The 13,755-nt window shown below is 31.9% G+C and overlaps 1 protein-coding gene across 1 annotated transcript in view; it reads right to left on the bottom strand.

Annotated features, from left to right (window-relative positions):
• LOC127719347 (complement C1q tumor necrosis factor-related protein 6-like) overlaps positions 1 to 11,147 on the bottom strand; it is a 42,953-nt gene extending 31,806 nt beyond the window's left edge. The window contains exons 1-2 of the mRNA XM_052225416.1: positions 11,128 to 11,147; positions 10,442 to 10,495 (exon numbers count right to left, since the gene is read on the bottom strand). Of these exons, the coding sequence (XP_052081376.1) occupies positions 10,442 to 10,466 (25 nt within the window). The 5' untranslated portion in view covers positions 10,467 to 10,495; positions 11,128 to 11,147. The remainder of the gene's footprint in view (positions 1 to 10,441; positions 10,496 to 11,127) is intronic.
• Positions 11,148 to 13,755: the final 2,608 nt, after the last annotated feature.

The following is a 13,755-nucleotide window of genomic DNA, read 5'->3' as shown; positions in this document are numbered from 1 at the left end:
TAACATCAACATAGGGTGGACGTGGCAGGGTACTTATACACCCCCACAAGTAAAATTAAGTTTGCATTGTGAAAAAAAAAATAACACTATCGACAATATATATCATGTAGTCCTCAAAAAGGTGTCCAAACAATATGTCAACTCTAAATCGTACCGAGTCTATACATGGTTGTGAATGAATAGCAAAGAAGTACCAAAGATCTGCCATCAAATTACAAAAATATTTAAGTATGACATAAGACAACCACTGACGAGGATCCGGACTTTGGACAGGCAAATGAATTTAAGACGGGGTTAACCTTGTTGTTAAAATCTTTACCCTCTTCCTATTACTTAGATCAGTGGAACTGAAAAAATACACACAAGAACATTTGAAAAATGCTCTTTATCATGACAACATCCGTTCTGTCAGAGGATGAATATTTCGCAATCTGAAGAGTTCTCTGAATTTTCTGATTTTAATGCCAAATATGCTTATTGTTAGACCTTTCATTTAAATTAAAATATATAAAAGATTTTATTATTTCTTATCTCAAAAATACAGAAATTTTGTTGGTTGATTACACATTAAATCAGATAAGTTTTTTCTGAAAAGCAATCTTCATTTATATGTATATTTTTAACAAAAAGTATTTTTCTTTTATTTCTTGCAAACAAGTTATTAGAGTTACCTTCTCATATTTTGTTTCAAACTTCTGTAATTAAAGATTCATTGTCAATAAAAGACACATGTTATTTTTTAAATGTCGATATATGCGTGACAGCATAGCTTTCGAAAATGAAAATGGTAACCTGATATTACATGTATGATTCTCGCAATGTCACAGCTTGAAGAATATAGAAAAAGTTTTATTAACAGTTTATATTTTTTGACTTTTTGAAAAGACATATCCAACTTCATCTACTCCTTCACACTGGTGCAATCTTCTAAAATAGTTATAATCTTTATTAAAATTGTGTCCTGTGTTTACTGTGAGGTCCTAACAACAGTGTGTCATATTTCGAAAAGCAGATAGTAAAAACGTCTATTAGTAGACACCCAGCAACAGGTTGTTTACGCGCGTCTGGCGCTAATACAAAATTTCAATCCTGGTATCTATGATGAGTTTATTTAGATAACGTTGTATTGATGAAAACTGTTTTGTGAACTTTATTTTTTATGTGTGTCGTTAGGTTGCTGTTTCATTGATATATATCCTATATCTATAAAAAAGTATATTAAACCGTTGCTACGTATAATTCACAGAATGTGTTTCCAAAGATGTTTTATTCTAAATACCAAAACATATACGTGTGTTAGTGTTTTAGAGTCATCTAACCACGATGATTGTTTGCGTAAGATGTGAACATAAAATATGGAGTTGTCGCATCAATCCCACTGAGACAACTACCCAACATAGAAAATAAAGTAAAGAACTGCATTTATTATTAAGAATCTAAGGTTCAAACTCCCTCAAGGAAACTTGACCTAAAATAAAATCGGCTATTATATGAAGGTCCAGCTTTGTCATACATATAGATTATACATATCGTATTTACACATCACTGGCTGTTAAATGTTTGTGTTTGGGTGTCCCTGATGAAGGTTAATACAGAAAAGCGCGTCGTAAGCACGCCATTGATAAAGTGTTTTTTTCATGTAACAGAACTTGGTCGATACCGCTGCTGGTTAACTGTTTGTTTCCGAGAGTATTATCAGCTAAGAAGTTGGTGGAACGTACTAGAATGATAAATAGCTTTCTTATTTGAAATTCCCAGTAGATAAATTCAGTATCACGAAACGAAGGTTCCAATTTCCCAAAGGAAAGTTAATCTTAGATACATTGACTATTCTGTCCAGGTCCTTTTTGGTCATATAGCTCCTAGAGTTTCTTCCTGTTTACACACCCCTGACTTTTTTATGCTTAGGTTTTGGCGTTCCCGACTAAGGTACATATTGAAGACAGCTTCGAACGCAAGGAAAGAATCAATGATTATTTAATCTACAGGTCATTATACGGCCTTTGACAATTGGCAAAATCCATACCACATAGAAAGCTACAACAGGCATATATATTACAAAATTTGAAACAATTAAAAGTCAAATCGAAAGGTCTCAAAATAGCTAACAACGTTAAGCAAATAGATATGTCAGATAACAATTAACGACAACCCCTTGACTACACCTTGAAAATGTGGCGTTATCAAGTGTGTTTGTAAACGCTCAGCCTTTCACAGTAATGTAACGATTTGTTGATATCAGTTGTCAGTTTTCTGTGACTTATGGCGTTCAGGACGCGTGGTAACCCGCAGATATCTATTTTGGTTGAGTTTTATTGTTTATTTGATAAGCCGTTGACCGAAAGTGTTCACTGTACATATCCGTTTATCAAGAATCATAACAAAATACTCTGAAAGCAGAAACATTTATTCTCATGGCAACAAAGACTTAAAAAAACTGGACAATGAGAACAAAACCTTCACAAAACTGACTAAATTAAAATCAAACTAAATGGAATTTTTATATACATTTGCACATTCATGGTTCTACAATCTGTCGATACCTATATCTTGGCATTGCACAAGGTCATGTCGTTCTCTGACTGTTAATGACGTCCTTACATTAAATCAATTAGATGTTGGATGTGTACTGATTGATATTTTAGTCTTAGATGTATGTATTTTTATTGATTGTTATTGGGTTTGAACTAGCTGTTAGTAACTGTGAGTACTCTCAGATCTGTACGTAGTATCTTTTTTGTTGTGGGGATGAATAAATACCCTGCCACGTCCACTCTGTGTTTTTGTTAGATGTTTTTCTGCTTTGTATCGATCTAATGAGTTAAGCCCTTTTCAACTGATTTTTAAAGTTTGTTCTTATGTTGTGATGTAACATCACTGTCCCAGGTTAATGAGGGTTTTGTGCCAACAAACTAGTTTAACCCTGTCACATTATATATGTGTCTGTCCTAAAGCAGGAGCCTGTAATTCGGTAGTTTTCGCTTGTTGCTGTATATCATATTTATTTTCGATATTTTTTGTATATAAATCAGGCCGTTAGTTTTCTCGTTTGCATTGTTTGACATTTGTTCTTTCGGGGCCTTTTATAGGTTACTATACGGTATGCGTTTTGCTCTTTGTTGAAGGCCGTACGGTTACCTTTAGTTGTAAACTTCTATACCATTTGGTCTCTGGTGGAGAGTTTTCTTTTTGGCAATCATACCACATCTTCTTATTTTTATAAACTTAGCTTATTTATCTTTACTTGAGATAGATGACAGAAACACATGTGGAAGCAGATTGTTACATATTATAATACGTTAGATTGATCGATGAACGATCTCTAATAGATGTCTGTTTCTTGAAATCGCAGTCTAATCTGACGTAATAGGTTCAAATCGAGGTCAACAAATTTAATTCTCTAATAGACTTCAAATTGAATGTCAGTGTTGCACCAGAACAAAGACTGGTTGTATTCTCCATAAAATGAGGCCCACAAAGCTGAAATATTTATATCATAGTAGTAATGATTTTAATATTTTTGATTTTCTCAATCTTTCATGCCAAAGGCTTGAGTCAAGGTGATCTTGGGATCAATCAGTTTAAATCGCAGACTTTAACTCTACTATTTACAGCTTCTCTTCCTTTAACGCGGCGGTTTTTGGGAGTTAGAGCATAGGCCTATTGAATCAGGGTTATGATAATGTGTCCAAATGTGTTAAAAGTAAAATAACAAAAAAACTGAAGTCCAACGAAAATTCAAACAGGAAATTCCCTTAACAAATTTTTAAATCAAAAGGCCAAACACATCAAACGAATGGAAAACAGCTGTCATATTCTCGACTTGGTACAGGCATTTCCTAATGTAGAAAATGATGGACTAAACCTGGTTTTATAGCTAGCTAAACTTCTCACTTGTATGACAGTCACATAGAATTCCATTATATTGACAACAATGTTTGAGCAAAACAAACAGACATAAAAGGTAAAAATGTCAAAATTCGGGTACAGCAGTCAACATTGTGTTATAATCTTAATCCTTAATAAAACAAAGAACTATGTCAACAAAGAAAAACAAAATGGCATGCAGACACTCTATAGACAAAGCACTTGCACAAAAATGAAAGACATTAATACCAAAAATGACCATAGCACAATAACACAATGGCGGGATGTGTAGATACCGAGCCACACGAAAAGGATATTACCAAAAACAGTAAAGGTTAAAAATATACAAGGACAAATAAAAAGATCACTATAACACGTAATTAAGCTGATGAACAATGTCAGTTCCTAGAATCTATACTTTAAGACCATCATGTATTATGTGTGAAGTTGATACGGAATATTGATCAACAAGATCTTGGTATCGTCCGATTAACTTTTTTTTCGAAAAAAAACGAGACGTTCTTTGACATAACTGGTTCATCGACTTTTATGCCCAGACACTGGTGACGTTTTATAAAGTCTGAGTAGCAGCTGCAAGCTCTTGAATACCGAATGAGTTGGGAAATGTATATCCAAATTGCAGGTGAAGTTGGTATGCTTTTTTCTCAAAATTAAAATCATCTCCGTTTGTCATAGATTGTGGTACTGAGATGACCGCTTATGTCAAATTCGAGATATAAGTATAAAATTGAGGCGGAGGAAGCCGTGTATGTTGTTTCTTCAATTTCTAGTTCTGGAGGATATATTAATGAGTGGAACCCAATCAGAAAAGTTTAAATTGTTAATGGAAAGAACATCATCAGCATATCTGAATGTGAAATTAAATAATTTGTCTTCTTAAATCATTTTGTTTTTGACTAGTGTCTGAAGGAACTCACTCCGACTCATACGAAAATAAGAAGAGGTCAGCAAGGAGAGGCGCACAGTTGGTTCCCATAGAAATGCCAACAATTTGTTGAAAAAGTCTACCACCAAATTTAACAAATACGTTGTCAATAAGCAACTCCAGCATACTAATCACTTGTTCCTCGGTGTATCATTATTAACCTTTGTGTTAACTATTAACATGTAATAATATTCTTATGTGTCTGTAATCTATAATCGGTAATAGTTTTCTCTCGTAGAAATAGGTTGAATCAGACAATTTTTTTATCCATCAAAACTAGTATATACTATGTGAAAATTCATGTATCAGATCGCTAAGTTAAAAATAACTTCTGAAATGTGAGGGCGAATTATAAACTTTCCTTCTATCCTGCTTTACAAAGTTCTGTCAACGTACTTGAAAATAACAACGGACTTGGAACAACAACAAATAAATTGACTTTAAAATATTACGACATCTGTAGTCAGTAATTGGAAATGAGATATAACATAAAGAGTTGTTTGAAGGAATCATGCATGAACGTGTAGAGAGCATGGCACTCTCACTGCATTATACATTGAGTCTGATTGGACGATACTGCGTATGTATACATCATGCGAAGCCAATATGCAACGATTGAAATTTCATTTTGTATAAATATAAGGAGATGTGGTATGATTGCCAATAGTATGAGTATATTTTTTTTACCAGTTAAGTTAAACTTTACAGTGTTTTGAGTACACAGGGGATGACCACAGGCAAACATGTAATTTATTTTCCTTCCGCCTTTATGCTGTAATAATTTATGAACAGCTTTTGGAAACATAATTTACTGATCAAGTTTGAAGACACTCCAGAGAAAAAAAGAATAAAAATATCTAAAATATCATAATTTCATGATTAATCTTAAATTCAAAATGTACATATGTTGCATCGAATTAATGTTGCAGTTTTGTAATATCAATTGTGGTTTTATAGAAATAATTATATGCAATACCTCATTGCACCATATGTCAATTCAAACACGATGACTATATAAAGATCAGAATGTAGCGCTATTATAATTCAGTAAAGTACGAAATCTTTAATGGACCTTTTAATAAAGTTATTTCTGTATTAAAGGAAAACTTATTCATACAACTAAAACAAGTTTGTCTTTTTTCACTGCAAAATTGTTATAAATGTGAAGAGTATAACATTGAAAGAGTGAGATAATAGATATTCGTCACGTTTTGATTAGGGTTGCATTTTGATCAGCGGAACTACAAAAATTACATAGAAGGATGTGTTTATTAAAAAAATCGTTTTAAAAGAGAGGCGAAAGATACCAAAGGGACATTCAAACTTACAAATCGATAACAAACTGACAAGGCAATGGCAAAAAATGAAAGACGACCAAAAGAAAAAATCTAGTATACAAAACACAACATAGACATAATGAAATTATTTGTTGTTCCCTAAAGAACACTTTTTTGTTTAATAAACTGAATGTGACTTTTTCCTTTGTAATACTGGTTATTTCAAGCATTCCTGTCAAGTTTTGTCATAATCAGTTTAATAGTTTGAGAAAAATCTAGTATAATGTAATACGACATCTACAGCGATTCGAGCGAAATTTCTTCGAAAAATTAAAACGAAGCCGCATCATGATAGAATATAGTGTGGACCAATAAATGATCAAATATTTATCTCATCTGCCTACAAACAGTTGAATATGATACAAAAGATGACTTTAGGATGATAAATACTACTAATGGACCTCTTTGTCTTCCTTATAAGGTCTCTTTTGGTCCATTTATACGTCTCATTTCCTCAAAATTTCTACTTTTTAGGCCAATAAATAAAAATTTTGGGGTAACTTTCACTCATTTATGATAGAAATGTTATTATAAATGATTAATGGAAGTATTCAAGCTGAATGAACTATCCGTATACAAGTTTACTGTCTCCTAGGAGGTTTCAATAAGTCCTTACGTAAAACTTAAATTTACGCCGCGTTCCAGAGAGGGACATAAAAAACTTCTCTTTTGGTGAATATTTTGTTGTTACTGCTTTAAGAATAATTTCATTTACTTAAAACTATATATTTATAAGTATTTCTTTGGAAAAAATTTCTTGTATAGCAGAATATAAGAAATAAGGAGAAAAAGCTCCCCAAGACTCTAAGTATGGCTTGTTCTGTCAACTAATATTCATGGTAAAGTCCTATTTCAAGAAAATTTTCTCATAAAATGTATTTTGGAGACTCAATCCACTCAAAATATTTCATTATATGTAATGTTTCACTTAAATAGCAAGAAATTCTAACACATGAGAGTACTCACAAGGTCAAAGGTGCATGTACAGCTTCCCATATTAGGTGTAATACCACCATTGATTTTCCCCTATTAGTCTTTGTTAAATTTGCACTTTTCAAAAAATTGTGCAGAATTTATCTTTGTTTCAAATAAAGAAATACTTGGCATTTATAAAGTTTTATCCTGTCCAGTACTATAGAAAAAATTACACATAACATTTCATTGCATATAAGAAAATAACCATCACTGGAAGTTAACCAATCAAATTTTCCCCCTTTTTTAACCTGTGTACAAGCTTTAGTAACCATGTAACCTCAAGTTTCCAAAATATTCTATAGAAACCCCAAATAAAGAAATAATGGTACTTTGAAATACCCAAGATATATTTTTATGACTCAGAAATGTTTTACTGCAATGAAATGTAGGATCAATTACCTACAACTGTCAAATTCAAGGAAATATTTTTTTTCGACCTATTTTCGTATGCAACCGGATGTGAATTACTATGATTTGGTGGTATTACACCTTTATTTTAATAAGAATACATGTAGATATATATAAGATTTCATCTAATCTTTTCACCCTTTCTCTTTCACAAATACAGTTTTCTTTTGTTGTTGCTTTCAAAAAATAAATCACATACATCTGAAAATCCATCTTCTTTTCTATGTACATCTTACATAAAAAAAAGGTGATATGACCTATTCGTTTTATTTACTGAAAGCATGCATTAGAGATGTCATCTCATATTTTGGTTTGAATCTCTATAATTTCAAATTCAGTGTCATTTATGGATAAATATAATACTCTGAACTAAAATAAACGTGACATCATAGCTTTAGAAAATAATAAATGGTAACTTGATATTACATGTAAGATTCACTCACTGTAACGGCTGGAAGAACATAGAGAAGGTTTTATGTGAAATTTACATATATATTTTGTGACTTTTGAAGAACAACAGAGACAATTTCACACTATTGCAATGTTCTAACAGCGTTATATGTATTTTGAGGTCCTAATAACATAATGTCCTATTTCTATATAGCTGACGTAAACTATTTATTATTGAAGACTGTAAGTTGAACTGTTGATTAATTTGTTTACTAGTAATTGTGTCGTTAAATTGATGTCTCATTGATATGTAACTCGTTTTATCTTTTTAAAAGTCCATTAAAAAGTAACTCTGAATACTACCTGAATCAGTCAACTTTTTCAATTTTACATACCACAATATTCTAACGTTTTTGTTTTTATCATGATGTTTGTTTGCGGAGAATGCAAACATTAAAATCAAGGAGATGTAGTATGATGCCCACGAAGACAACTATCAAATGAAAAATAAAAATCTAAGCGATTATTATACGGTCTCGACAATAAACAAAGCTTATATCGTATATAAAGCTAAAACAGCCACATATATAACAAGGTGTGAAACAATCAAAGAAAGAATACATATGACCGCATAAAATTAATAGCACCAAGCGAAAAATAAAAATGTCTGATAAAAACAAACGTAAACAACGATTGGGTCAAATATATTGTAAACGCTTCTACAAAGCTTTGAAGGTGCTATTATGATTTTTTGATATTATGTCAGTTTGTTTTACCTTATGGTGTTTAAAGCTAGTTAATCAATGTAGTCATAAATAATTGGTCTTTGCTAACGTGTGGTGACCCGTAGACATTTATTTGGTTACGTTTTGTTGTTTACTTGATGCACCATTGACCGAAAGTGTTCCTTGTACATCTTCGTTTACTCATGATAATACGATTTATTCTGAAAGCGGAACCAGTTATTCTCATGGCAAGAAAGATGTTAAAAATTAGAGAATGAAAACAAAACCTTCATTAAACAAACTGAATCTTATTAAATCATGTTAACTTGAGATATAGTACAGGACCTGTGAAAACAGATAGTTTATCTATGACTGATCTCTAATCGACGTCCGTTCGTGAAATGAGCCCTATCCGACGTTAGAGTTTGAAATCGTGGTCCAAACCTTTATTATCCAATAGACTTCGAGTGTATTGTTAATGTCATACCAAAATAGTCTTCTTAAAAAGACGCAATAATTTCTGAATTTAATCTTTTAGTATTCTTTTTATTCTGTCTTGAAATAATTCGATACGTTAAGGTTTTTCTACACAAATTAAAAGCATATATATGGATTTTGACGTATCTGGTACAACTTTTCAGAATCATTGATTTTTAATGTTTTTCAACATTGTATTTGTTTGGCGTTCTTACTGTTTTGATTTGAGCGCCACTGATTTGTCTTATGTAGACGAATCGTTAAAAAAGGGAGAAGAAACCAAAGGAGCCTTCACAAATCATACATCTTATAAAAAACGACAATACTATGGCCAAAAAGTAACCCTGACGAAATCAAAACAACAAAAACCTAAATCACATAGAAAACTAAAACATGAATAAGACGAATCATACCAAAAATCGGCGAATTATAAGTCTAATACATTTGATGATTATTTTTGTCTTCCAATACAATAAAGCAAAATAAATACTTTGTAAGGTTTTATTTAGCGATAACATATCCAGAGAAGGTACTGTAGTTATTACCATCACTTAAGATTTTTTGACTGTCATGACCTCCTTTACACCTTATATAGATGCGATCACCTTTCTTTAAATTCAGCACAACATCAAAGGTACCAGTTTTATAACCATCGCCTCGCGTATAACTTCCAGCGGTCTTTGTATCATTGTGCCATAAATGGAGAAACAGTGTTTTACCATCTTCTGACATAACAACTGCTGAGAAGTGGTAAAGACCAGGCATTGGAGCAGTAAAGACACCTGTAGTAACGTCGTAAGCATTCAAATTATTTGTCCATAGCTTATCAAACTTTACAATAGCATTGGACGATAGAGTTTGTACAGAATTCCTGTAGGCTGTGAAGGCAGGTGTATCTTTTTTAGTCGATATATTTCCTTGTTCTCCATGCCCTGAAATTAGATTACAACAATTTTTATTTTTATTTTGATAAGGTCTTTTAAAGGAGTATAACGTTGCCTTATATAGTTATTATCCTAAGAATATATTCGTCTAATTTCCTTTTCAGATTAACAAAAAATCTGCTAAATGCTTTTTAATCAGCAAGAATAATCGTTTATTTTCTCAAATTATATGCAACTTATTTAAAGCGATTAGTATCTTTTTTGATATTAATTGGCATTTTTTGAAAACAAACGTCGAAAAAGAGATTTTGAAAAAGATGAACCAAATCAGAATTCGGTGTTTGATATACGAATAAGGCATATCAGACATGATATGGAAAAAGACAAGGAGAGGGGGATATGACCAAAATATATGAATTAAATCATTAGTACCTGTTCCTTTCAACTTTAACATCATTCCAATAAGGTCATCAAACAGTGAGTTTTCTGCAAATATTGAAACAAATGTTCAAAGATCAGAATAGTCAACATTTGTATTTTATTTGTTAAATAATATTTCCGTTTATGCTTTCAAAAGTGATATTTCTTTACTTTAAAACTTCAATTTCTTTTGTTTTGCTAGACTATATCTTGCACAGTCTAGTAATTAAGAATACATATATTACTTGCACTTTGAAATATAAGATTAAAACTCATGATATAAATCCATCATAAAAACTAAAGATTATTTTATTATAAAACGCAATACTTTAAACCCGTTATATCCTAAGCAAGCTTACCGCTACATGGGATGCTCACGAATCATATAAATAACCAAGCTAAAAGGAACATGAGCTGCTCACGTGACATATAACTTACCAAGCTTAGAGCTACATGGACTGCTCACGACACATATGACTTATCAAGCTTTGAGCTACATAAGCTGCTCCCAATTCACATAACTAACCAAGCTTCCAGCAACACGAGCTACTGACGACACATATAACTTACCAAGCTTACAGCTACATGAACTGCTCACGACAGATATTTCTTACCAAGCTTAGAGATACATTAGCTAATTACGATACATATAACTTAGCTTAGAACTACATAAGCTGCTCAAGACACATATAACTTACCCAGCTTAGAACTACATAAGCTGCTCAAGGCACATATAACTTACTCAGCTTAGAACTACATAAGCTGCTCACGACAGATATAACTTACCCAGTTTAGAACTAAATACATAAGCTGCTCACAACAGATATAACTTACCCATCTTAGAACTACATAAGCTGCCCAAGACACATATAAGTTACCCAGCTTAGAACTACATAAGCTGCTCACGACAGATATAACATACCCAGCTTAGAACTACATAGGCTGCTCAAGGCACATATAACTTACCCAGCTTAGCATTACATGAGCTGGTAACGACACATATCTGTCCGCTTAAAACAAGACATATTATTGGTAGATGCTGTAGTATGAACATTATTTCATTGGTCGACTGTACAGAGAAATAAACTGACGAGGTTATAACCTATCATTTCATTTTTGAAGAAGAGCTCTTTTATACATATGTACCTGTCTAAAGCTTTACTGCGTCATTAAATTGTAATTTGATATATATACCCTTTCCGTGTTTATTTGGAACAGCTGTAAAAAGATACTAGTATAGTTTGTATGACACGTGTTTCCTGGATATCTGTCTCCAAGTTACTGTTAAGCCTGAAAGTCAAACAGACTGTAAATTATTTGGTTTACAATATACATAAACTCATCAAAAAGATAACCAGATTAAAATTTTGAACTAATAGTTATATTAATACAGAAAAAAAAACTTTAAAGGTGAACTTCGTCTGATGGAGTTGCAACCCTTATTTAGGTCCAGTAAATTAATCGTCAACGCCTTTACGTATTGTTTATAACAGTAAAACCAACATTATCAATGGTCATCTTTGCAAGGAGTTAACCCTTTTATTTTAGTACATTGTTTGATTTATGCTATGAATATACTAGATATGAAAGAATAAAACAGAAACGCTATTGCGTTTCTATCTTATTATTTCTATGTATTATATGCATATCATGATATAACAATGATGCATGTACAATTAATTTGTCAACATTGTATATATCCTATAAGATGTACTTGATTTTGGAATAAAGTATTATTATTATTTTGTACGTTACATAGATCTTGAAAACATTAACTAGGAAGACTCGCGATAAAAAAAAATCTAATTCAAAATTATATATTCCAAATTAAAGGGCCCATTGAGATTATATAAAATACAAATCAATACAATATTCAAACAAACATCACATGCAAGAAAACATTCATACTGGTTATTAAATGAGAATTTTGAAGATGGAAAATATTAGGAGAAGCGAGAACAAGTAGAAAGAGGGATAACGCTAAATTTAATGTGTATCACTATTTCCTGTCTCAAAAAAAAGATTCTGTTCATACCAGACTAAGTATTGTATTAAACACTTAATCTTCTTTTGTATAGATCCAGATAAAAAGGCTTTCGAGATTGATGTTTCTCGTGTTTTGAAAACTTTTGAAATAAAGGAATTATAAAGAGGACACTTAAAACAAAATAATTCAATTCAACTTCTTTAATGTTAAGTGAACAATGTTGATACAGTCGTTCACATCAGGACAGCAGCTCAAGTTTTTCAGAGCTATTGAGATTTTTCCTCTGCCTCCGAGGCTTTATTAGCGAACTGTGATTACTCAGACTAAATAAAGGTAAAATTCTAGGGTTGTTAACATTGTTCGTTTTAATGTTACTATCGTATCTGAAACTTAATTTGAATTTTATTGATTGATTGTTGTTTGCTTTACGCTCAGTGGCAAGTATTTCTTTCATGTTTAAGTCCAAACTGTTAACAATAGATATAATAGAACGGTCTTGGACATGACAGGCGGGTAATGTTGACTGACGATTGCAAAATATGATATATTAGTTAATTCAATAGGGAGAGAAATTTTGTTTTTCAATGGGCCACCTATGGACCCCCGAAGAGTTGTTGAAATGGTTCTCAACATGCTGAGACCGTTGCACTCTCTCACCAAGGAGCATCGGATTCTCAATAATGACCGGACATGATAATAAATGAACTCGTAATATATATCAGACTTAAGATTATTTAAATCAGACGCGTGTTTCGTCTACAAAAGAGTCATCAGTACCGCTCGAATCAAAATAATTCAAAAGGCCAAATAAGTACGATAAGTTATATGGTTTAGTAATATTGAAATAAGTGTTTAGAAAACACAGAAGTGTGAGCACAAAAACAACTAACTGAAATACTTGTGGAAACAATAAATATATAGTGACAGAAAGGTTAAACAACAACATAATAAATAAAAAAAAAAAGACAAAAACTGTACAACTTGTTACATTTGTAATTTTTTCACGAATATTGTGGTGATATTGTTATGGTCTCTTTGTCTTCGATGTCCAGGGAATTTCCTGATATTTATTTTTCTCAGCATTCTAATACTAATTTTGACCAAATTTGCTAGATACTAATATTATACATAAAACGTAAATATATTGTTGATTACATTCTTGTTTTCAAATGCAAAATGTTAACTACCTAAAATCTGATGACAAAAAGTTGTGTGCCTGCTTGGAACATTTAGACAGATCTATACCTGTTTATTTAATGCAAAAACTAATTCTATCCTAGCCTTTTTACAATTTGTCTAAATAATCTTACCAGCATCACGAACGATAACGCAGATTCTT

The sequence above is a fragment of the Mytilus californianus genome, unplaced genomic scaffold (genome assembly GCF_021869535.1).
Source record: "Mytilus californianus isolate M0D057914Y unplaced genomic scaffold, xbMytCali1.0.p SCAF_11, whole genome shotgun sequence".
In the NCBI taxonomy this organism is placed as follows: Eukaryota; Metazoa; Mollusca; class Bivalvia; order Mytilida; family Mytilidae; genus Mytilus; species Mytilus californianus.
Note: the sequence above shows the minus strand (reverse complement) of the source record. Positions and strands in the feature narration are given on the sequence as shown.